Here is a 25381-nt window from a genome sequence, read left to right as displayed (position 1 = left end):
CTACTATTTTCCTCATCCTTTTATCTGTATATAGTTTTTACACAGCTGAAGATTGTCATACTGCATAATCCACATATTGAGAACAGTTCATAAAACTACATGAAATTATAAATTGAACTAACCACATTAAAAATCTACAGATAACAGATCAAATTGTTAGTCCATTCATGCACTGTTTAATTACCACTGATTCGCTGCAACAGATGCTCTGACATCAAATTAAAGCACATATAACCCCTCGAGGAGGCCACTTCTCTGCCTACTAGCATATCCAAAAGATGCACAAATATTAAGCAACAATATTTTACCTCTTCTCTTTCTTTTGCTTTCTCTGATGAATTGTGGTCAACAACACTTTCATCGCAATCTGCAGTTGTGCACTGCATTACTTCTTCAGGTTCTTTCATAAATAAAGGCTTGTCTTCTTGCTGAATCCATTCTTGATACACCTTTACCACTTTCCTCATGGCAGCTGCTTCACATATTGGCAACAGAAATGCCTGTGAGTAGAAAAAGAAACAAAAAACCAGTTACAATACTTGAAATCAAGCTGAGCTCTATAATGTACAGGTTCTAAGGGATAAGGGGAGGGGGGGAAATACAGCCACTGTAGGATTTTAGCAAACAAATTACTCCTGAACCTAAATGCCTGCTCACTTCTTTATCTGTAAACTAGAAAAACAAAAAAATGTTTTAAATAGAAAACTGGTCAAGAAAGCACTTAAAAAAATTCACTGCCAAAGACAGAGCGATGAAAGTCCATACAGACATATTTACCTGACACCTAGCTTGCTGAAATTAAAGCACAAACACTCATCAAAAGTACGCAAAATGAACGAGCAGAAGTTTCTATTACATCTTCCATTCAGAGGACTTGCAAGAGAGGAGTTAAATCAGTTCTAAATGATGTAACAAAACATTCAAGTGTCATACATTATGGGTGGCCTTATTGTTAGCTAAATGAGATTTTACAAAAGGGTATAGTTAAAAGAAATGACAACGACTGCAGAATCATTGCTTCAAAAATTCATGCATTTGAGTCAGTGTGATGGCTAATCAGTGCCCTCTTCAGGATGCTTTCTGTATCTGCTCTACCGGTGACAACAACTTTTAACATTAGTCAGGTTTTAATCAAATATAAATACATTTACCAAAGACCATGGATGCCCTAATTATATTTTAAAAAAGAACGGATAAACTACACTAACACATAATTGTATGGAGTTCATCCTGTGAATGTTGAAAACTCTTTGCTCATGTCCTTAAGGAGTGTCTACTTAACAGAAGCAGTATGTTGTCTCTCTGGAAACGGACATTTCATACCAGTATTGCACAAAAAAGAATTTTGCTGTGTATTACAGAATTCATCTGACAAGTTTATCAATCACACATTATCACTCTACAAGCCCACATACAGTGGTTGTACCCTGGAGTCTAGAATGCATAAAACTTTTTCTACAGACAAACTTCCCACCATTCCATACAACTGAAACCTCCTCCTGACTGGAATAACATAGCCCTAATGTTTTAGAAAAGTTACAAATATGTGGCATATTAGAAATGAACTCACACCAAAAGCTTCTGGCTTCTGACTTAAATGAGAACCACACACAAAATCCATATAATGTACTAACTCACAGTGTGCCTTGTGAAAAGAACAAAGAAAATTGCCTCTGTCCCTTTCACTGAAGGGGGCAGTTTCTAAATAGACCATTAATAATTTAGACTCTACATTCAGCCTCTCAGACTCTGTAAATCCTTGAGTGGCAGCTGAATTTGGGTAACTCTTATCTCCTTCAGGAATGTGTCCAAGCTTTTCAACACATTGGATGTGGATAAGCTTCTGACATTTATTTGCCTCATTTAAAAGTATCCTTTTATCCAGTTATACTGGAGTTTTAAAATGTCTGCTTTTCTGCTGCTTAAAGTGATTAGTGCATTTCAATTGAAACTTAGTATATTTTTCTTTACTATTATCCAGAAAAATCTCTTAACCTTTTAGACCTATAGCACGGGCCCAAAGAAAGTCTATTTTGTTCTATTGCCTTGGATGCCCCATCCCTGGAAGTGTTCAAGGCCAGGCTGGATGGGGCTTTGAGCAACCTGGTTCAGTGGGAGGTGTCCCTGCCCACGGCAGGGGGGTTGAAATAAGATGATCTTTAAGGTGCCTTCCAATGTAAACCATTCTATGATTCTATTCTCCCACATTGAACTCAAAGTTACGCATTTTCACATTATAGAGACTCTATATTCTGGCATATGTTTTCAGTTTAGATTTGTTTAATAGTTTTGAGTTGAGAAATACTATTTGAGTATGCTCAGCTAACACTTCTGGTTGGTGTGAAGTCAGAAGCAGAAGCTGTTACCTTCTGTAGCCATCTGTCCCACTCTTCTGATGAACACTATCAAGGTAAGGACATTCAATTGTTCCTAGAACAGCTTTTTAACAGCTGCAAACTCCAAAAGGAGGCTTATTTGACTATGCTTGGTTGTGAGCTCTAATAGCTATGGGGTTGATGTATGAAAAGATCAAACACTCCTATGAACTGTAAAAGTCCAAGTTAAATGTTGTTGAACTGGTTATTAAAGAAATAAAATTAGAAAAATCAGGAACCACGGATATTCTGCACAGAATTTTAACAGTTCAATTCTTAAACCTTATAGGCAATATGACAGAAAAAAACCTGTACATTTATATAATGTTCTGCTTCACAAATGCTCTTGAAAGAAAATCATGACATAATTTATAGTATGATAATCAAGGTCATTCCACTCTATTGAAGGTTCTTTACCTGACGGAAAATCTCAGTTAAAAAATTAACATTGCTTCTTTTAGAAGAAAAGACTTTCCGGACAATTTCAATATCGGTTAAATGTTCTTCATCAATACTGCAGAGGCTGGAAGAACTTGGTTCTCTTTCTGTTAGAGTACTTGTATTGGAATGAGATTGTTCTGGCTCTACATTTCTATCCTGCTTATCAGCACTGTCATTTTTGCTGTCCTCCCTTGAAGCCATGCTAGCAGCTGCTCTCTGAAACAAAAATTAAAGAATATTTCACAGTTCATTTTTAGTACAACATTTGAACAGTACAATATAAGTTATACAACAATTTAATTTAAAACAGAAAGAATTCAGGAAAAAACCCAAAGATAGGATTCACTGCATTCCAAGGTTTCTTATGTCTACTCGATTAAAAACAAAAGAGCAGAATTTGAAACAAGCAAACAAAAAAGCACAGTGAGTCCTTCTAAAGTGAATTCATAAGAAAATTTGTTTAGAAACTCCTTTTTTTAATTCTTCATTAGTTCTAATTATTGGAGGAGGGCACACTGCTGACATAAAAATTAAGACAAAAACATGAAACAAACACTTTTTTTATACATTTGTTTTTACCTGAATATTCTTTGGCACATTTTCACCTTCCATCCCAGGAATATGAGGTCCTGTATGAGGTTTTGGCTCAAGCCAGAAAGACACCAACCATCGAATGACAATAACACGAGCCTTAATAAAAGGTTCCTTTGTGCAATATATTGCCTCATTGGTTTCAGCATCTTTCTTAACCATTACATAGTGTGGCTTTGGTCTCATTTGTGGTATATCTGTAAGTAAACGCATCATCTTAAAAACAAGTGCAGAGAGAAAGCAATCCTAAAACCATAACCAATACACATGAACTTTCAGAGATGCCTTTTATTGATATTCACTGCTGCACAACTCATCCCAAGATTTGCTGAAATGGACGCGATACAGAAAATTTCAGGACTAGACTGTAAGATATCAAAAAGCTGCAATTTTTTCCTGGAGGGAAACAATCTCTTTGGTCCAACCGACAGCAACTTGTTTCTGCTACGTAAAACCTTTAATTTCTTATCTGAAAGTGATTTCTATAGCCTTACCTCCCTGCTTGCATTTTTCCCTAAAAAAAAATAAATACTTTTTTCTGTTTTCAGCCTTTTTTGAAGCTACATGCTATATACTCAATATTTAAAGATAAACTTTAGCAAACTCACTACTTCACACTTTCATTGAAAGCTACAAAGGAGTTCTATAGCAAAATAACTAATGGTTAACTAGACTAGAATACAGCCTATACAAGAAAACTACTTTCATATAAAATTAAGATATTGTCAAGTTTCTTCGCTTTTTAAGAAGTGTTTATAGTTAGTTGTTGCTAAGAATTTATATAACTCATACCATTTTACAGCCTTTTAAGAGATGTATAGATCCTATATGTCACTTATCCTTACTACCAAACCTACTAGGAAAAGCGAATGCAGATGCAAAGGATCACCACATTTCCACATGCATCCCTAAAAAGATCTCTATGCTGGTCTGCAGCAAGCCACAACAAAGCAATATAATTAATGATAAGGGTCATCAGTGTTTTAGAGATACATATCCCAACATTTAATTATGGCTAGAGTGGCAGAGCTTTAATTCCCAGCTGTATTCTCACAGCAGCTGCAATAAACACAGTCTCTTCTGGCCCTGCAATAGATGAAATACGAATAGAACAGAAAGAAATTGTGCTCCAAAGCCATGTGAGTTTCACAGCATCATCTAACGCCACACCTGCACTTTGCTGCCAGAGCAAGGGCACCTCCATATTCTGTCACTGAGCTGAGAGATGATTCTGTGGCAATAAGTTCTGTACCAGCTTGCAGGGAACGTAATGAATCATGCCCAGGGGCATGCCAACTAGCAGGAATGTGGTTATACACTCCATTTTCTCCATCCCATTTCTACATTATGGTTCAGAACTGTTTAGTTCTTCTGGTTCTCTACTATGCTAGTGACAAAGATGCTGACAGTGCCATCAGTATTCCCGAGTCTGCTTCAGAATAGAAGTGATAGTCCTTAATAAGTCAATGTGGATGGGATTGACGCGTGTGGTAAAAACATTACCAAGACTGGGGGGTGGGGACACATGGACAGAGAGTTTTTAAATTGTGCACAGTGAGGATTTCTGCACGGAAAGATACCTAACAGCACAGTTCAACTCCAGCCAGGTATCAGCCAACTCAGCTCTGCAAAATGTCATTTCTGGGTTTCACAACCCAAGATGGTGAAAAAGAGTTTTGCAATACAAATCATCAATCTGAAGCAGCTACGAAACTTTGAGGCGCAAATTACATTTCCCTGGGAGTGCTGTGTCAACTCTAATCCTATTTGTAGAAGGACAAGTATAAGATCTGCTCTGATACAAAAAGTAGATGAAAATTTGTCTGAGAACTGATTATGTCATGTGCTGTCAGAACACTCCCTGCTGCTGGTGTTTCAGTATCGCTATTTTCATCTGGCAGCAGCACACACACAAAAAAACCCCACGCAAAAATAAAACCAACAAAAAAACAAAAAGGAAGCATGGCAAATGACAGTCCAATTCAGATATGGAGAGGGACAGATTCAACAGACCTGGAATTTCAGTACTTCCTCAACTCTTCTATAGCTCATGGTACATGAGGAAGAGATACGTCCCATGGTTTTACAGGCCAGAAAGAAGTTCAAAGATACTGACACTGGGAGTCAAAAAAGATGCAAAGTAGTCATGCTGAAGAATATGAAGTTGTTCCCTGACTGCATCTTCCTAATGCAAGGTCAAGAGTTCTTTTAAGGGATCCAGCATAACTTCTGCCAGGTTCATAATCCAGGCAGAACAAAACTGGATAGCAGCACAGAAATAATCAGCTACAATTTAGGCAATTAACGTCTGACAGCCATTCTTTTAGGCATTTGAAGTGAATGCAGCCTACCTGCCAGGCTGCTGTAAACACTTCCTTGTTAACATTACAAATACACAACATAACATCCAGCACCAGCATTGAGGATATCCAAGCTGGTATATCTCAGTGTCATTTCAACAGCCACAAATAAAAATAAACTCATCATGATGCTGCTAAACTGAGTAATGTTTCCAGAATAGATTTTAAAGTTACATCCACTATTTTTAATGGAAGCATTATTTTTAGAGGGACAAACTGTATGGCTCTTGCATACCACCCATCTCAGTATATAACAAATGAACAGAATACATTTTTTAAAGCTTGCAATGAGTTTATTTCCTACAAGTAAAAACCAATACATTGTTTTCATTCTGTGGAAAGTAGCAAGAAAATTAAAAATTACTATTATCTTAAACAGAAGTATGTATAACAGCACAATCAGCGAAAAAAGGAAGCAAATGCCTGCTAGTGCATCATTTAAAGATGCAAAAATCAGTTCTCTCTGGCATCTCTAAGTATTCAGCAGGGTCTGAAGGCTGCAATACTGGCCATGCAGTAACAGCACTCAGACAGTATTTTCAAAGGGACAAGACATCCAGCAGACATGCAGTAAACACGTCTTTGTAGCACACTGTCTCCTTCTGTAGTTTCATGATATCCTCTCAGGACATCCTCTCTTTATATTCTCTCTCAACTGTATTAAGTGCTGCAGCTGCTTCTTAAATGTATCCTCCTTCAGTCATTTCTTGTATTTTCACATTTCTCTCCATCTTGGAAGTAGGTGTCAAGGCTCCGGATGAGGACACTGACATAAAACCAAAGCAAACCAGAGGCTGAGTGACTCAAAACAGCACAGGAGGAAATATTCCCTTGACCCAGCTGTCCATTTTTCCTCTCTATTTCGTTTTGGGCTTTCCCCACCCGCCCTCCTCCCACTCTGGGAACTTGGTGTGAGCTGGTGCCAAAAAGTGCAGGAAGCTGTAGATAGTGGAAGAGATAGACAGGGCAGAAAATGAAACAGCTAGCAGAAACACAGTTAAAATGGTGGACGCTTGTAGTTTTGACCACATTTACTTTTTAAGGCAAAAAAGGCTTCGGAAGGAATGAAGAACTGCAGGACAGCCCACTTTATTGCTTCCCTGTAAGTAAAGGGACCAAATCTAAATGGTTTGGAAATGGCACAGAAAGGCAAGTTACTATGCCCCTGGAATCTTACTGCCATATCTGTAGTTCTTACTAAAGAGCTTCCAAAGACTGTATTACAGAATCTAACCAGATGCTAAAAAACATTCAAAACAAAACAAACAATCTGATGGGCTCTTCTAACACTGTCTTGCTCTTCTAAGCCTGCAATACTTCTTGTAACTGGAATGCTCATTGCTGTAGCTGATATATGAAAGTCTGCTTTAACAGAAAGAAAAAGAATATAAATCTCAATCCAATATACTCTCTCCAGTAAAGCCCGGTATGAACGTTTGCTTACTAAAACTACTGTTTTGATTTGTAGCTCATGACTTCTCCTAAACTAAACATTACACCAGTAGCATAAGAACTGTTCTCAGTAACAGGCTCAGTGTCCAAGTTTACCCTGTTTTCTGCCTAAACGATGTCAATTTTGTTCAGAACAGGCACAGGATTATTTTCAAATAGGGTGGCGAGAGGCATGCCAGAGAAGAACTTCTTACAGGAGAAAAGACTATTCTACTCACCAGTGTTTCTGTTGTTTTCATTACTATATTCTTCCCAAAATCCTTGGCATTGTTGTTGACTTTGCACAGTTTAAGGCACTGACAGTAGTTTTGGAGCTCTGTGCCCATTTCTTCTTCTTCTTCTTCCCCATTGTCCTCTTCTTTATTAAGGCCTTGGAAGTTTCTTGTTTACGGCTCACAGAAAAAGAGAGGACTACACTAACACTTCTGTGGAAGACTCAATCAAGATCTTCCTTGAACAAGAAATGTGGAAATGATATTTTCTTGTTCTGTGATGTCAAGCAGCAGCAGGTTTGCTTTCTCAGCATTGCTCACATCCCTCTTGTAGCTATTTTATCACTGAACCTCTTCAGTACCTTCGAACAACTCTTGTTCTGCTGTTACTTATGGCTCACTTTAGACTGTTTCTTCTCCCCTACATGAGAAGGTCCAGTGTTTGTCTTTCCCTGGAGAACATGGTTTTGAAACATCCATCTCTGAAGAAAGCCACAGTCCAAATACATGTACATGGACTGGCAGAAAGAAGGACCTTTCCAACAAACTTCCCTGACAGCTTGATTTTAGAATATGAAATTGCAGCTGGAGATCACTACTAATCCTTGTGAGACGCTGCATCAGCAGGTAAGAGGAGCAACGAGGTGTCCAGATTATTCAAGTAACAATATGGCAGCTTAAAGCCTGCGTACGTGGCATTGCTTTGCAAACAAGAGTCTTGAACTCTGCTGGCTTACAAACAACACGTGCACAGATGCATGCAAACCTGAGCTAGCAGAATCAAGATATGCAAACAACGTTCTAGTTAAGAATGGGCTAAAAGCCTCTGAGCAAAACTCTAGTTAGATTTGCTTAACAAACACCAAAAATTCCACTCTCTATGGAAAGATATATTCTAGCACCATCAGCTTTGAAGATCACGTTAAACCCTAACTTCCTCTTCCTACTGCAAGCTCCTGACAACATACAGTTGATACAAAAACATAACTAACTTTGCCCTGATTGAATTATGAGCAAACACTGCATGATGTGAAAGTTATGATTCTGTACAGATAAAACCAACATCCCTGAAACAACAGCCCACTAACATCTTTTATATAAGCAGCAGCAGTTTCTCTTCAGAGCACAATTTAAACCAACAACAGGCATCAAAGAACTATTTTATGAGAACATTTAATTTACCTTAATCAGTTTAATGAAGCAAGGTTGACTCTAATGAAGGAGTCAGTGCCTCCATGAACAGAGAATTGAAAACCATGAACAGGAACTGTAACATGTTCTTTCATAAGAAATATTTTTGGAGAATGTTCTTTATGAGGAACACGACTCAAGCAAAAACTGCTTTGCTATACTCTCTATTAGAGAGAATGTTATGATTTTATCAGGTGTGTTAACACTTACCAAGTATAGGGTTATACAAGCTGGTCTCCTTACAGATGTTTGGGAAAATGGAAGGTAAGTAGTACTTCTTAAAATTTGAGAACAAAAATGAAAATCCCTTTTCCTGGTTTTCCTTGTTCTTCCATTCTAAACTTTTAACCTTAAAAAAAGAAGTTATATAAAGTAAACATTTAGAAGTAGAAGAGAAAGATGACTGATGAAACACCTTCTTTATAAGTTATTTATTTGGAACAAAATCACATGCATTTTAATAAACACTTTTAGAAAGATGCAACAGAAACTAGCTAGGAAGTGTCAATGAAACAAAGACCTTTCTCTTCCAAAATGCTGCTTCAAAATTAACTTTAACACATCATATACTGAAACAAATAGAAATATATCTGCTTTTATGGTTATCTTGCCAAGTCACAGAGTAAACCCAAACTGACTGTTTTTAATGAAATTGGTTTTTTATTTCAAAATGTTTTATAAGAAAAGGACAATTATCTGTGTTACTCTGATCATTTGTTTGACAATTTCTTTTAACACATCTTGACTAACAAGTGTCCATATATAATATGAAACAAACAAGTTTGCCAACCACAAGTAGCAGAATATACAACTTTAAAGTTGAATTACACAAATCTACTTTCATAGATCATAAGTGCTAAGCCTTTCCCATTATAAAATGTTTTCCTACTGAAAAGCATGATAATTTCTCCTTAAGAATAAACGAAACATGCAGTTTCCATGTTTGTACTGGAGAATCCATCTGCCTGTAGAGTTGGATAATCTGTCAAATCTACTATAAATAATAAAAAGGAGGTTTCAGAACAATTCAGAAGACAAGTGAAGATTTTCTAAAAGAATTTGCTTTTTACAAAGGACACTTTTTGGGGGGGGGAATGGGGGTGGCAAGGCGGAGGGATGTTTAAAGCATTTGTTTTTTTAACATACACGTCTACAGTACTACTAGTAAGTATCTTCTTGTAACGGACCAACAGTTGTTAGTTGTTTCATACTACTTTGCTTGAAAACTATAAAACATACCTGAATTACTATGTATTTCAAAAGTGCTTCTAAGAAATAGCTTGTTAAATCTTCTTGTCCTTTATCTCCTGATTGTGGAGGAACAAGGGGAGTGATTTCCTCTATAGTCACTTGAGCTATTAAAAAAAAGTACAGCTAACATTTAGACCATTTCTTCTCATGTGTAAATAATGACCAAGGTATCAAAACAGAAAAAGTAGAACTGTACTGGGGTAAGCAAAGACAGTTGCAGGCAAAATAATCCACCCTTAGATTAATGGAAATTAGGGAAATTTAGCTAGTAAACCACCATAGAACTGATTTCTTACATGTGTAAAAACATAGCCGATAATTCAGTATTCCCTATGCACCTTACGAATCTGCCTGCCAAACACAATTTTTCCAAAAGGCATAACCCTTTTCTTTTGGAATTTAGGTAAACAGTAGCATAACATTTGTGTTTCCCAAATGCCAAATCATTATTTGCATCTCTCATTTTCTTCATTTAGCAGTTGATCACAGTTACATTTCTGTGAATTTTTATTAGCTCCATGCTTCCTTTACCTCTACAGTGAAGCTAGTTCAGAGTTTATTTTTCTCTTGTTCCTGTAGTTAGATGTTCACACTCCACTTTTTGCACTCTGCATTTCTATGCTGTTATACCTATTCCTCCTTTCCTGCTGTAGAGATGTAACACAAGACCACTCCAAAACAGGGCAAACTTATCTGCAGAGCTATTCTGCCACAAAATCCATCTGCTAAGTCAGCTTTGTTTCAGTGAATTTAATTGCCAGTCAAGAAGACACTGCTTTCTTCTACAAGCAAAGCTTGTGTCAGCTGTAAAATATTGGATGGAGCTAAAAAAAAAAAAAAGGCAACCATACCTAATGATCAGAAGGAAAAGTGGTTAGCTTCTTATTCACATTTATGTGAATACCCAGTTTGCACTTATGACCCATCAAATTGCAATTTGTTAATAAATGAGCTTAAAACCCTACTAACAAAAATAAATTGAGTTAGCAGGCAAGAGGCTCCCCAAAGCTACCAGCATCTGATACTTACTGCCAGAGTGAACAGTCAAAGGAAAATCTGTCATTAGAATTATCTTAAGAGAAAAATCCTCAGAACTGATTAATGTTACCAAATTACTTACTTTCTTGAACATTAAGTGGAGGGTTAATGAGATTATCTAGTGTTCGTGGGCCATATTCAGACTGTGGTGATGAAAATCCAGGAATCAAGCAAGAAAACATCCATAGTTGTTCTTTACTACAGTTATTCTGAAGTGCTTGCAGCCACAAAAGAAAGAGACGCACACCCTCTCGTCGTATCTTAAAGGAAAAAAAAAAACAAAACCCAGAACAAGTTAACTTGTCCCAGAACATACAGAAGCATTTCCATTTGTCCTGGATGGCGAAGGAGAGTGGGGGTAGTAGAAAAGATGATGATGTACAAACAGCATGACCACCAGCAGTCAGCAGAGCAAAGCTAGCACATCTGCTGCTCCTGCTGAAATGCAAGGACAACCCTGGCACCTTCACTGCTGTTTGCCTCACAGAATCTCTTTCAAAGGGCTTTCTCGGAAAGAAGAGGAAGAAAACCAACACGAGTGTAATCACTTGTTTAACAGCAGCAGTGCAAGACATCTTGTGAATTTTTCAGAAAATACAAAGATCATAATAAAATTTCGTAACGTGTTTGTGAGTTAAGACAACAGAGTGAGCTCTCTGCAGCAGAAGGGCCCGTTCTACCCTCTTCAAGGAAGGTGGTGAAGTCCTAGAGCAGTCCCCTCCTGTCTCTCTCACTGGAGAATTTCAGCACCAGCCAAGCCTGCATGTGGTTTACAGGAGTGGCATGGCTGGTTGCTGAAGTACCAAAACTACATGTTACACCTGGGTGGCTTTTGTCCCATGGTCAACTGTTATTACACTACCCACCAACAGGTCTATTTTCCCTAGATAATCTTCCACTTCCAAGACAGCCTGAGCCCCAAAACCAGTTTTCTTGCTCCTAATAATGAATAGTTAAGGCTTACTTCTGCTTTAATGCAAATCCTTCAACCATTTACACACATTTTTAACTTGGCTACTCTATATAAGAACATTATTACTGTAAGTAGTTCTACTGAGGTAAAGCTGATGATCTAAAGTTATTTTTTCATGACACACAAGTCATGATCTGCTTCTCATTCCTGTGGCTTTACCATAAAAATTCATCCATATGTTTTTACTTGCATTTTAAAGTTTTTTTAGACAAAAGTAGCATGCAATTTCTTCTAATACCTTTAATGAATTTCCAGTGTGAAGAAGCTTCTTTAAAATCAACCCTAAAAAGAAGGAAAAAAAAATTTTTGTTTGTTTGTTCTTTCTTCATTAAGTAAGATGTCAGAGTTCTCGGTCAGACTTGATAGTAACTTTTAAACAAGTCCTTGGCAACCTCCAATTTAATCTCGGTGAACTTGATATCCTCAGGCAACTCTCTCAATGCCAGAAGGAAAAAAAAGATCACCTTTCATAGCTTCAGCATAACCTATAACATCTTTCCCCAATGACTTCTTGGGATGCATACATTAGGGGGGAATGATTCTTCAGTCATTAATGTGCATAATAGCAGTGTTCCCCATTTACAAATATAGACCTCACCCCAATTTTAAAATTTATTATTAGAAATTATAAAACTTAGGCATTTTTAGGATTTAATTAGAATTTTTTCCTAATTAGAATTAGGAAAAAAAAAATTACAATGCAACTTTTCACCTGCCTTTGTTCTATTTCCAGATTTGCAGCTTTAATTTTACCTAGAACAGCATCTCATTACATTGGTGGGGTTTTTTGTTTCTTTTCTTTCTTTTCTTTGTCTAGCTTGCAAGAGTTTCAAGACCATAATCCCTCTATCCTTGTTATGCCACTTAAAGGTTAAGGAAATGAACAGCACAAACTACTAATAGCTACTGATAAAAAAATAAGATTAAAAAAAAAGAGAAAGAAAAAAAGAAAATCTACTTACCAATACTATGAAATTGCCATCTCTGATGAATCCTTTCTGGGAGAAGTTGCAAAATTTTCTATAAAAAACAGAACCCAGGGATCTCTATTGCAGATATCACACTCGGAAGATCAAAGAGCAGTTGCACAAAGGCCACAGATCAGAAGATGAAGGGGGAACTTAAATTTCTCCACTGCCTTCCTTGGAAGCATTACTGTCCTCTCTTATTGTAAATAATCTGATTTCCCAAGAGAAATTCTGATCCTGGCCCTCTAGAAGCCTGTGCAACTGCTTCCAAAGCACGGGGCACCTAATACACCGGTATGTAGGATCCGGTGAAAAAATTAATCAGCTGTCTTCAGACTCACTCTCCTTGCAACAGCTACCCTACAGTTTCAAGCACCAATGTATCTTAAAAATATAAAACAAAAAATACTGAATTTGTATTCAGCTCTACATATTTTAGAAGCCTCCATCAAAAAGGAAAAACGAAACCTTGACATTCTAAACTCAGAAATTATTTTATTTAATTAAATTAGTTTCCAATTCATTATATGCTTTTGTTAAGGATATTGTGAAATGCTATTTTCAAATAATAAATCTTTTTAAAAAATAAAAGGGATCTATAAAAACCAATTCTGCAGCAGTAATCTACTATGAGAAAAATCACTGGGACCAGTACTGTTCAATTATCTTCATCAATGACATAGATAGTGGGATCGAGTGTACTCTCAGCAAGTTTGCAGATGACACCAAGCCGAGTGGTGTGGCTGACACACCTGAGGGATGGGATGCCATCCAGAGGGACCTGGACAGGCTCAAGAAGTGGACCTGTGTGAACCTCATAAGGTTCAACAAGGCCAAGTACAAGGTCCTGCACCTGTGTCAGGGCAACCTCTGGTATCAGTACAAGCTGGAGGATGAAGGGATTGAGAGCAGCCCTGTTGAGGACTTAGGGTGTTCGTGGATGGAAAGTCGTATATGAGCAGACAATGTGTGCTCGCAGCCCAGAGGGCAGATTTAGACTAGATACAAGGAAGACATTTTTTACAATTAGAGTGGTGAAGCACTGATACAGGTTACCCAGAGAGGTGGTAGATACCCCATCCCTGGGAAGGTTCAAGGCCAGGCTGGACTGGGCTCTGAGCAACCTGATCAAGTCAAAGATGTCCCCGCTCATTGCAGAGGAGGTTGGACTAGATGATCTCCTAAAGATCATCTTCCAACCAACCGAAACTATTCTATGATAACATGCAATCAAAAGATCCCAACTAATCAGAGATTGCATTTATAACAATTTCAAAGTGTACAATACATGGTGGGGAAAGGGAGAGACCACCACCACAAAGTAATGAACTATCTGCAGATGCAGAAAACATCTTTTTCCAGTTAGACATCTTCCTGCAAAACTGCAAGTCAAATTTTTCTTCACACAAAACATATATATACAAGCATAAGGAAGGCAGTTAAGCATAACGTGTATTTCCAGGCAACTGTAGGATAGCTGTGCTGTTATTATTCAACAGGATTTAATTCAAAGTAAAAAACTCATACAGGAATATTCAAGTTATCTTACCTCAAAAATAAAAAGAATAGAATCTAATTCTTCTCTCTGTGACTTGTGACCTAGATGCAATTAAAAATAAATAGAAGACAGAGTTTCATTATCAAAACAAAATGTAATGAACACTGACAGAGATCCTTAGATGTCTAAAGCAAAAACATGCATTTCTACAACCACAAGAATTATTCTGCATTCCTTCTGCAAGTAAAAAAAGTATATTTCCTAGTTACAGTTTACCATAGTTACTTTCCATTATGGCATCAACAGCTGGTAGAGATTAAGCTACACAGTATCTTCTTAAATAAAACTTAGAATAATTATAGAGAACACAGAAAGTATAACACCTTAAGAATCACCACTTTGCAAAAGGGCAAAACCAGCTATCAGAGAATAAACTCTCCTTGTTCACCTCCATGGCAGACACATCTAATTGCTCTGCCTTTCTTTGCAATGTTAGTGCTTACAGATATTGCTACACAACTAGTGGTGTCATCTGTGACCAAAGACACCATGCTTTTTTTATAACACCCTGCTTTATTTTATAATAAACACAGAAGCACAGACACAGAAATACTGTTCTATTTGAAATACTTACCTTTTTGTTTAAGGCCTACTTCAATAGTCACAAAGTTTTCAAAGAACACATAATATATATGTGAGAAATGTAGGTCGAAAAACTGTTTGAGATCAATTGATTCTGCATTCTCTGAAAAATAGAACAGAATATTGTTTTTTATTTCTTTCAAATATTTAGACTCAACCACTGCATACCTTTATCCAGCAGTAAGAACTGAAGATATTTAAAAGAAAAATTATTATTGGCAAAGAAGTTCTTGAAGTTTTCGTTCTTTCAAACTGAAGCTAAAGAAATTCAATATGGGACACCATAAGCACTTACTGCATTAAAACAGGAAGCAGTGCCTTCTTGCACAGCAGTGAAGGCTGCAAGCTCCAATGATGAAACAGAATTTCACCAGGACTAGAACTATACAAATGAATGCTGGTTTAATTGTTAAAATTTAACAGAAATAAAGCTAATGACCCTGCCCAAACTCCAGAACAGAAAGGCCATCACTGTCCCCAACTGTAATTACTAGACAGAACTAAGTTTAAGAAAGTAGAAGGATGGTAAGTGAGGATGTGCCTCTGCTCTGTAGAGAAACAGGTTGGGAGGAAGCAAACAGTTGCACTGGATTCCCACTGCTGCCTCCAAGTTCCAATATGTACTTTCCTTTCCAGTCTGACCCAGTCCCCCATGCTCCTTTGATTGTGTGGTCTCAGGAGACCAGAGACAGGTGGAAATATCATTGCGAGCGTAGACAGGACGTGCTTTCTTGTGCATCCCAGTGAAGTTTCCAGACTTGCTTCCCACAGCCCCCCTAGACAGTTTTGTGCACGTTCCCAGTTAAAGAAATACATAACGATTTACCTAGATTAAATTGATTAAAATTAAATTGATTGTTTAAAACAGTCAATTCTTTCAAGCCTTAGTACACACTGAACCAAATGACACTCCCTGTCCTGTTATTTACCTACATTAGACTAGAGAAACTAGGTGGACAGAACAACAGTATGGAAGCACAGAGGAATAGGGAGACAGTATTTTACTGGGCAAAACTCTCCCCTTTCAGAATATGGACATCAAACAACAAACAAAAAAAAAAACCCAAAAAACATGAAGAGAGGTGAGGGAAAAAAAACCTTTATACCCTTCACCAGCTCTATACACTGAGGCATCATCTTTCACTGCAGGCAGAGCTTTAAGTCCCCTTCTAATTCTTTTCTGGATCATCATTTCAGAATTATGTCAATCTTTATCTCACATGTCTGGATATACAACTGGTAGAGTATAAAGAAAGAAACAATCAGTTGAAAAGATGGCCAGAAGCATGGCATATTTTCAATTCTATTTTATTATGTAGTTCTATACATCTGCCCAACTCAATTTTATGACAAACCTTGTTATAAAAGTTTCAAATACATGTTCAGTTTTTGCAGTATCACAGCATTCTGCCAATATCTTGCATAATCAGGGTGGTGGAGCCAGAGTGCTCTTGGAGAAGACAGTGCTACATTAACAGCTGAGATCAACTCTGAAAGCAAGGCATCGTAGCCAGTAATAAACATAGTGGTGCACAGTGGCAAGTGTGTGCCTGACCATCTACCGGATTGGTAATCTACAGGTTAGGTAATCTCCAGGATTAGCTAACTGCCAGTTTTGCAGAAACTGCTGCACCACTTACAGACCTGCAGCTTGAGCTTAGAGCCCAAAATATTAAAGTACAGACAAGAAAAACAAATTCCACTTTAAACAAACTAAACCACGATTTTCAGGAGGTCAGGGCAAGCAGACAAGAAAGGGAGCTGTGACAGAGCATAGCCACAACTATTATGTCCACTTCCACTCACGGGGCAGAACCCTAAGCAAGTTCTAGACTATGGACATGAAAATAACAGCAAGATGCAAATTGGAAGGTTTTAAGACAGGAGGATTAAAGGGAAAAGAAAGCCATGATTGAGACTTTCAGGAGACACGAGGGTGGCACAAAAATGTTTAATCCCATACATTTAACTGCTATACAGAGTTACAGAAAACAGTGGAATGGTTCACATGATGTGAAGGAGCAGAGAACACTAGTCCTGATTACTAAAGAGATCAGCAGCAGTTAAACAGGGTCTCTGCCAGTCAACACGCAGGAATGTTGCATTTTTGCAGGCATATTAAATGTTTCATTTCCAGAAATAGCCCTTGTTCTTTCCCCAAACATGGGTCAGCTCTGAAGCAGACAAATAAAAAAAAACCCAAACCAAAGTTATTCTTTAAAGAAGACTCAATCTTAACACAATAGTTTGGACAAGCTATTTTGGACAAGCTATTCCTAGATTCCTCAAGAGACTATTTAAAGGCTTACCCACATAACCAGCTGAATGGTGATTCTCATTTTACCATATAATTACTGTGTGACACTTACATGCATACAAGTGGCACTGTGGTAAGGTGTTCTGCCCTTCCAGAGCTCTGTCTCGGGGGAATTTCAGACGATGGTCTTTTTTATTTACTTCGTATTTATTTATTTAAGGGCAATGTGGTGCTAATCACCTCAGAAAAGACTCAGAGCAGCACTGGTAGACCTCTGTTATTGACTCCCAATTAACACCAGAGCATACCTTCAGAAGACAGCTATAGCTTTGGAAGATTAGGATGAAAGTCAAAGATTCCTTGAGTTCACAACTTTTCTAGCAAGTCTGTTTCACCTTGATTTCTTCCTAAGGTAACACTTGTTAACACTTGGTGGCATAAACAAAAGCAAGTTTTGGGCATTCAAACAAATAGTTAACAAGTGGATTCTTGCTCTAGGTTCTATTGCTTCAGATGGAAGAAAACAAAACAAAACCACAACATTTTATTTAAGGGCAATTACATGAAAATAATACTTAAAAAACCCCAACCAACCAAAACAAAAAGTCCAGCTATTCGCCGCTGTTAATGCCTTTTTCATTAATCAAGAATCTAATACTTTTTCCCTATTGAGTGTTTCTAAAATGTTTAGTTCACCTTCATCCTTGTGATCAACTAAAGATAGAGTTCTTAAATTCTCTCATCTTAAACCACTTTCTTCAACACTAGGTCATTGTCTCTTTTCTATGCTCTCCCGAAGTATCATGAATGCTGCATACAGAGGTAAAAATCATTTCCTCTAAGAGGAGCATATGTGTGTCCTTTTCACACAACCTTGAACTGGGAATTTGCAGGAAGTTGCTTGGCTGCTTTAGCTACTTGATCTATTCTGCCTTTTTAAGAAGGGAGACATAGCCTTGTTTTTACATGAAGTGGGATTATGCAGAAACTGCCTTTCCTCCCTAATTTACCGTTCATTTTTTTATTTATTTTTAAACAAAAGAACGTTGTATTCTCCTAGCACAGATTCATGTAACTAAAACTAATGTATTCCTTGTGTTCTTGGCACTTATGCCCAGATTGGGAAGGAGGAGGGAGGACTCAGAAATAGCTCTGTCACTGTATAAAATAGTTAGAAAAATTTCTTAGAATGGGAGAGGGAAAAATAGGACAATATATACAGATTACTTAAATAAAACTATTACATATTTATAAATGAGTTGAGATAGCAAGGGGAACGCATCTGTACTATTTAGATGATTGCCCACTGTATGAAATTAAAATATTATAAAGCAGGTAACCTGGAACTTTCTTCACAGGACAGAACTTTACGAGGTGAACAATCAAAATACTGAACTTAAAACTGAAACACCACCACACCAGATCTTAGGTATCTATTAACTTTTCCAAAGAGAACATTAACATTCACCAGTTCACACACAGCACTGCAGTAATTTACCATGTTTAGCATTTAACAGAACAGTCTACACCATTACAGACCCAGTTGTGGTTAATTTCACCTTTGATTTTAAGTGTTTCAGGATTTAATAGTATGTTTATACATAAAATTGCTACAGCACATAGCATAACAAAAACATTATCCTGTCTCATTCTGACACTTAATGGGTTTTAAGTCACTTTCCCCTCATCCTTAACCAAAATAAAATACAAGTGACAACTGCAGCAAACAAAGACCTGGAAGACAGCCAGGCTTCTAGTTCTATTTCTGTAAGTGGAGGCCCGCTATAGACTGAAGGGTTCAGTATCAATTCTCATAACAAACTGGTGCCCTTAGAAAGCAAGAGGTTTCTAAGTGCCCTCAATTTCAGTTAACATACAAGCAAAACAGCCAACAAAACTTACTCATTCTTAATTCTCCAAGCTGGAAAATTTAATGTCTACTTTATAGCAAAACAGTACGGAGGCACAGTCTCTTTAATAGAAAAGCATGTCATTTAGAAAGGTTAAGTGGAAAACCTCCGGAACTAACTGATGGCTCTGGCATAGTTAACAGACTGTCAACGTGAAAGAGACCTGATGACAAACCACAGCGTTTCAAATAGTGAGCTACAAATGCAGATCTATTAAACAAGGGTTTCACATTAGCCATTACTGTTTCAGATCACTAACACCTATTTAACAAAAACAATTCATTTTTTTTTAAAAGGTAATTTTGTCAAAGAAAATATTACTGAGGTTTTTGGTACTGAAAAAGGCACACACTTCAAGAAATCTTTTAATGGACTTCTATTTAGCATCAGACAAGTCTGAACTTGTCTGATCACCACCATCTTTTAGACACAAATATCCAAGAAAAAAAAAAAATCACAAATAAATAAGCAGGTTAACAGCATCAACGAACATTATCTACATACAAACTGTTACAGATTTCAACACCAGTGCTCTACAGGAATGAGCAGAGGCAGCTGACAGCTCTCCAAGCTAATTCTTTCAGGTTGCTTGCAGACTCCAGAAGGGTTACGCTCATGAACTTTTAAAAAATGCTTGCATAACAACTCACGCATGTTCTAGGACTTAAGTTTTTCTTTAAGGAACTTCAAACACTTCCATAGTAATGGACTTATTTTCATTCCAAACTGCCACAAGCTAAACCTACACGGACCTTTCCTTCACATCCAAGCGGCTGGAGCTGCCCCTTTGGCTTTGATGTGACTCCAGCCCTTACGCCCCCACGCCCACAGCACTGCCCACTGCCACTCTCTGCGATTTGAGTGTGACATTAGCCAAAATCCCAAAGCCAAGTAATTCTTCCTCCTTTCCTCCTGGCCAAAACAGAGCAGAATCGGTTTGGGGTTTAGTCAAGACTGACAGAACATCAAGTCTGATTTCTTAAACTGCGCTCAACCCCCAGCCAAATCCATGAATTACAGCAGTGACATGTCCTCTGCAGTTAGAATTATCAGGAAAAAAAAAAAAAAAAAAAATCTACAACTCTTGCCAAAAATAATACAGCCTTGCACATCCACAGAAACTTCTGGAACAGTAATCTCCCAAAAAAATTCCAGGCAGCTGGTTTTGCTGTAGCTTCTCACTCGCCTCTCACTTTAACGACCATAAAACATTTTTCATTTATTATCGTATATAACTGACACTGTAATGAGTGATGCTGATGATGTACAACACCAATGAACGGCATCCAGCTGAAGCATTAGGGCTGACTGCCAGTGAAATAGATTTCTTAAATTAAAATCCCTTTAGGCAAATGCAATCTCTCTTTAAGTATATTGTTTAATATTAAACAATATATCAGAATGGATATCCGATGCAGCTTGCTTCATTCTGTCCGGTATAGCTTGTCTTTTCCCTTTCAGAGATCACTTACATGAGATGTCAAGCGCTAACAACCAACAAGAATAGCAAAACAAAACAAGAAAAAAAAATAATCAGCCCACACTTCAAATACTCTGTTCTCTCAGCATTACATTTTACAAGCATTCTCTCCATGGTTCCAGAGACACAAGCAGTGCATTTTTAAGATATCAGATGCAAATAAAATAATTTATGAGAAACAATATATTCCTTTTTCCTTTACTCTGGACTAACATATTACAGGCCTGTGACTTCTGCTCTACAAAAACACAAAGAAGGAAGAAATTCTTTTAAGAGTTTATCCCTGAAAGTATATTCATTTGACTAGCTTCCACATAGAAAGATTTTGCAGAAATTATTAAATATTTGGAGATTTAAAAAAAAAAAACCAAAAAACAAAAAACATACTTTTACAAATTCTGACTGAAACTACATATTCAACAGGTAGCAGCAATGTATTTTATATCAAAACTAGAAAACAAGAAGTCAATATTGTTAAGGTACGACATTCTGAAAGGGTCACGTATCTAGCTGCCTTAATAATTTACAGAGTTCTCAAAGCACTGTTTTAACAAAAGGACAAATGAGGCATGTTTTGATACTTGAAGAATTATTAGAGCAAACTTTTATGAACTACCATTTTAAGACCACAAAATTTTAGTTTAATGTTGAAGTCTGATTAAACAGTGCAACACTGATTATAAGAACAATGCAATATTATTTCCTCTTAACGATCCTAAAAACTGCAATCAGCTGCTAATTCACTGAAGACTGCTAAATTTATTTTTTTTTTCCTGGAAAATCATAGGCTTCATTCTGCAGGGAATACTTAATTCTGTAAGGTACACTGTGTGCCTCCACTTCCATCTGGCTGGAAAAGCCTTGGTGATCACACCTGCGGTAACTGGGGCTGGCGGCCTCCCTTACAACAGGGCCTGTTACTTTCATCTGAACCATTCCCATCTCTAAATCTTCTATACCCTGACTCCAGCTGCAGTGATATTTGATGCAGTGGTACACAGCTGTTTCACAAAAACACAGTATTTTCTATATTCTTTATGCAGTCAGACTAATTCGCATTTTTTACTAAATTTAAACCGAGTTATCACCAATGACAAGATACTTTTTCCTGAAAAATGACACAACTCACTGCATTCTAAGTTATCTTGTAGAAGATATTTAAATAATTCCATCTAATGTATACTACTTTTTAATTTGTTAAAAATAAACGTCCCTTGTCTTTGTACTATGCATTCACTCAGCTTCACATTAGGGTTGTCTGAAATTGGTCAGTTTCTTCTGCTCTTTACTAACAACCACATTATACAATCCTAAATATTTTTGATGATGCCTGACTTGCACCATTGCCTTGCAGGATTCAACTATCAATCTTTCACCAAACAAAGTTTTTTAGATTTCTCCTCTTCAGCTAATAGACAACGAGCAACCTATAATTCACAAGCATTCTGCCTCTTTTCATTACTATTCCATTATTTTAGCTTACTGGAGAATTACTGCTTTGGATGTCTTGACAAAATAGAGGGAAATGAACTGGTACGCCCTTTCCTCCCCTCAAGTCTTAACCATGAATCCAAGGTCATGCTTCAGTGTATCACTGCTGAACCAACAACTAAAAAGCACAGCAAAAAGAAATTAACACTGGTCCAACACACCTTGCAGGCCTACTGAAAGGACTTTAAGTTTAAAAACAAGAGAAAATTCTCTCCTTCTCCTGGATGTGGAACAGCAGAGAATTCTCTCCTGGATAGTCTTTTAGCCTCCAATATGCAGGGGCTAAGAGCAATAAACAAGACAAATAATTTTTCATTCATGAAGATGCTGAACAGAGCTGAACTGAGATTTCCTGCCTTTTCCCCTCGGATAGTCTGTTGGCAATAGCCAGCTTCGCTCCCCTGAGCACATGGAAACACGCCAATTATTATGCTAGGGGAGTTGTCACTGAAGAAAAAAGATAAACAGGAAAATGCAGCACCACGCTGCTCAAGCTGCAGGATGGTGCCGCATGCGAAGCCACCTCAAGCAGCAGCCACTCGTACGTGGGCACACCATTTTTTTAATCTGATCCTGCAGACGAGTCAAAGAAGCAACTGGAGAAGAAAGGGCACACAGCTCATGCTTTGAAAGCCAGTTTAGGGAACAGAGAAATTTAAGGAATAAGACAAGGAGGTGATCACAGCAGGAGACACACTTCAAGTAACCTGCTATGTACTTCTCTTGTACTATAATATGTAGAAAAATATCCTACTTCCCCTGCCCCAAAAAAAGACCTTGTTTTTGTACCTCATGCATCTAAGAATATCTGCATAATGACAATATCTTGTAGATGCATCCAAGACAGACGAGCTGAAGAGTACTGTTATATCTTCCTCTGCTTACAGAGTCACACGCTGTATTCTCCCAAACTCAGAGAAAGGATGTGTGAGCTGTGCTTCAATGGCTGAGATATATGCATGTGCATATATCTCAGCAAAAGGGGAATGGCCACCACATGAAAACATGCCCCAGCAGATTTAGTCTGTCCTACAGCCAGCAAGCAGAAACCTTAGATTAGATAAGAACTTCTGCTAGACACAGAGCTCATTGCTTGCATCTTACAGAATGCATCCAAGTACTAACTAAGCTGAAGGAAAATCTTATAAATAAAAGACAAGCAACAGAAATACCAAATCTAGAACAGATCAGCTCAAAAATCACACAGACTGTTTTGCAGACTGAAGCAAAACTAGAAATATTCAGCATACTTTAGCCAGGAAACCTAAATTCAGAGAGGTACTTAGTTTCTTTAGAACGCTCTTTCCTCTTAAGTTTCAACTGATGAAGTAGCTAAAAATAAAACAACATAAAGCAAGCCACAACTGGCTCAGTACAGCTAGTTAAGAGTGGCAACATTCTGAATGAGGCAAGAGGATACATCTGACTACTCAAGTGTTTTGAATAGCTACCTGCCCAACTATTCTCTATTTCAAAAGTCTAAATAATTACGTTGCAGGAAGTAAGTCATGCAGCAGCAGATGCCACCATACAGGAACACCTGTTCCTTCAAACCCCAATACAAAAGAAAAAGGGAGCAACAACCATTTTCCTTTGAAAGGAAAGAATCAAGCTTTGGAGGCCAAAGATAAAGTACTTAAATACCCCCAAACTGTGGGCAGAACCCAAAATAATCCATTCAGTGCTCTGCGCTAAATACAGAATGCAGTTGCCCTGCTCGTGTGTTGATAAACTGTCAGAAGTAACACATGCATTTACAGAACTGAAAAGCCCAAAAGACGCTCCGGAGCAAACTTCTTTTTCCAAGGACACTTTAACGACAATGACTTAGATTTTTTACAAACACATGCAACTAACAGGTATTTTGGAATGGTTAACTCTGGGGTTTCTTTCCACTGCTTTTTCATTAGAACTTGTGGTGATATACAATAATTGCCTAATTTACTGGCCAGGTTAAGCAGCTGCTCACATGGGACTGCAGCAGTACTTAAGTGCTGGCAAACCAAAAGTGCCTTCAGACCAGCTGTGTGAATGCTCATGTACTCCTGTGAGCACTTATTGTTGCAGCTCTTACCTTGAACACAAACACGAACAGAAGTTGTTACCGTAAGCATTTAGGGGAAATGGATTAGGGAGTCACAGGCACCATTAGTGCTCACCAGCCGCTTCTATTCAAGCCTACCGAGTTAGCAGCATTTATGCAGCTCCAGAGAATAATTCACGGGGGAAGCGCACCAGCTTTTCGCCTCCATCCCCGGCTGCCAAATGAAATCGACCTTCAAAGGCGAGGGAAATATACATGCCCCGGTACAACAGCGGGGAGCGAAGCGAGGGAAATATACATGCCCCGGTACAGCAGCGGGGAGCGAGGCGTTCCCCGCCGGCTCCCACGGCCCCCGCCGGGCGCGGGGCCCTCCCTGCGGCCGCCGTGCCGTGGGGAGGGTGGGCCGGTTGGGGTCTCTCGCCCAGCAGAGCCCCGAGCCCGCCTCCCGCCGGTCCCTCGAAGTTCCCGGTCCTTCCTCCGCCGCGACTCGGGGCCGGCAGCCGGACGGACCCCCCGGGCCGTGCTCCCCCCGCTCCCTCCTTCCCCCCCTCCTCACCGATGAGGACGCGCAGGTGCTTGAGGCGGGTAAGCGGGTCCTTGCGGGTGTCCAGCACCTTCTGCGTGGATTTTCGCACGTCTCCGTGCGGCTTCTTGGAGAACATCCCGCCGGGCCCGGCCCCGGCGCCGCGCTCCAGAGGCGGACAGCGGCCTCCGGATCCGCCCGCACCGGGGCCCCTACATAGCCAGCGGCGGCAGCGCCGCCTCCTCCTGGCTCCGGCTGCGATGCGGCGGGGGTGGAGGGACGCGGCGCGGAGCCAACTCCCCGTGGGCCCGGGGGGAGGCCGGGCCGGGCCGGGCCTAGACTCCCCCTTCCCTCCTTCTCCTCCCGCTGCTTCACGACAGCCGTCAGGTGCGACCCCAGGCGTCCCTATGGCAACCGCGCCGTGACGTCACGGCCGGCGCTCCCCAGCGCACCTCCGAGGCGCGGCGGGCGGACGGACCGACAGACAGACAGAGCGGCGGGCGGACCCGGCTCCTCCCTTCCTCCGGCCCGGGAGGGGCCGCTGCGTCTGCCCGGGGCTGTCACGGGTGTCCCCGCCAAGGGATGGGGAGCCGGGACCGGAGCGGGGCAGCCGGGGGGTCGCTGGAGGAGCCTCTGGGCAAAGTGCGGGAACCTGCGCTTCAGCGGTTTATACGTGAAATATAT

At 39.1% G+C, this 25381-nt stretch overlaps 1 protein-coding gene across 13 annotated transcripts in view; it reads right to left on the bottom strand.

Moving 5' to 3' along the window:
- The window catches only part of RALGAPA1 (Ral GTPase activating protein, alpha subunit 1 (catalytic)), a 123929-nt gene extending 98838 nt beyond the window's left edge, over positions 1-25091 (bottom strand). For 4 of the 13 annotated variants that reach the window (XR_001412007.1, XM_014941778.1, XM_014941781.1 and 1 more), the window contains exons 1-11: positions 24731-25091; positions 14985-15095; positions 14402-14451; positions 12847-12904; positions 12123-12166; positions 10994-11171; positions 9862-9977; positions 8833-8971; positions 3396-3604; positions 2793-3032; positions 309-500 (exon numbers count right to left, since the gene is read on the bottom strand). Coding sequence is in view for 12 of the 13 variants with exons in the window: in XM_014941778.1 (XP_014797264.1) it covers positions 309-500; positions 2793-3032; positions 3396-3604; positions 8833-8971; positions 9862-9977; positions 10994-11171; positions 12123-12166; positions 12847-12904; positions 14402-14451; positions 14985-15095; positions 24731-24836 (1443 nt within the window). In the remaining variant the exon portion in view is untranslated. The remainder of the gene's footprint in view (positions 1-308; positions 501-2792; positions 3033-3395; positions 3605-8832; positions 8972-9861; positions 9978-10993; positions 11172-12122; positions 12167-12846; positions 12905-14401; positions 14452-14984; positions 15096-24730) is intronic. The other 9 variants (XM_014941779.1, XM_014941780.1, XM_014941783.1 and 6 more) reach the window with 3 other exon arrangements.
- Between the last annotated feature and the right edge of the window lie 290 nt (positions 25092-25381).

Source organism: Calidris pugnax, unplaced genomic scaffold (assembly GCF_001431845.1).
Source record: "Calidris pugnax isolate Ruff unplaced genomic scaffold, ASM143184v1 scaffold56, whole genome shotgun sequence".
NCBI classification, from domain to species: domain Eukaryota; kingdom Metazoa; phylum Chordata; class Aves; order Charadriiformes; family Scolopacidae; genus Calidris; species Calidris pugnax.
This window is presented reverse-complemented; position numbering and strand designations above follow the sequence as displayed.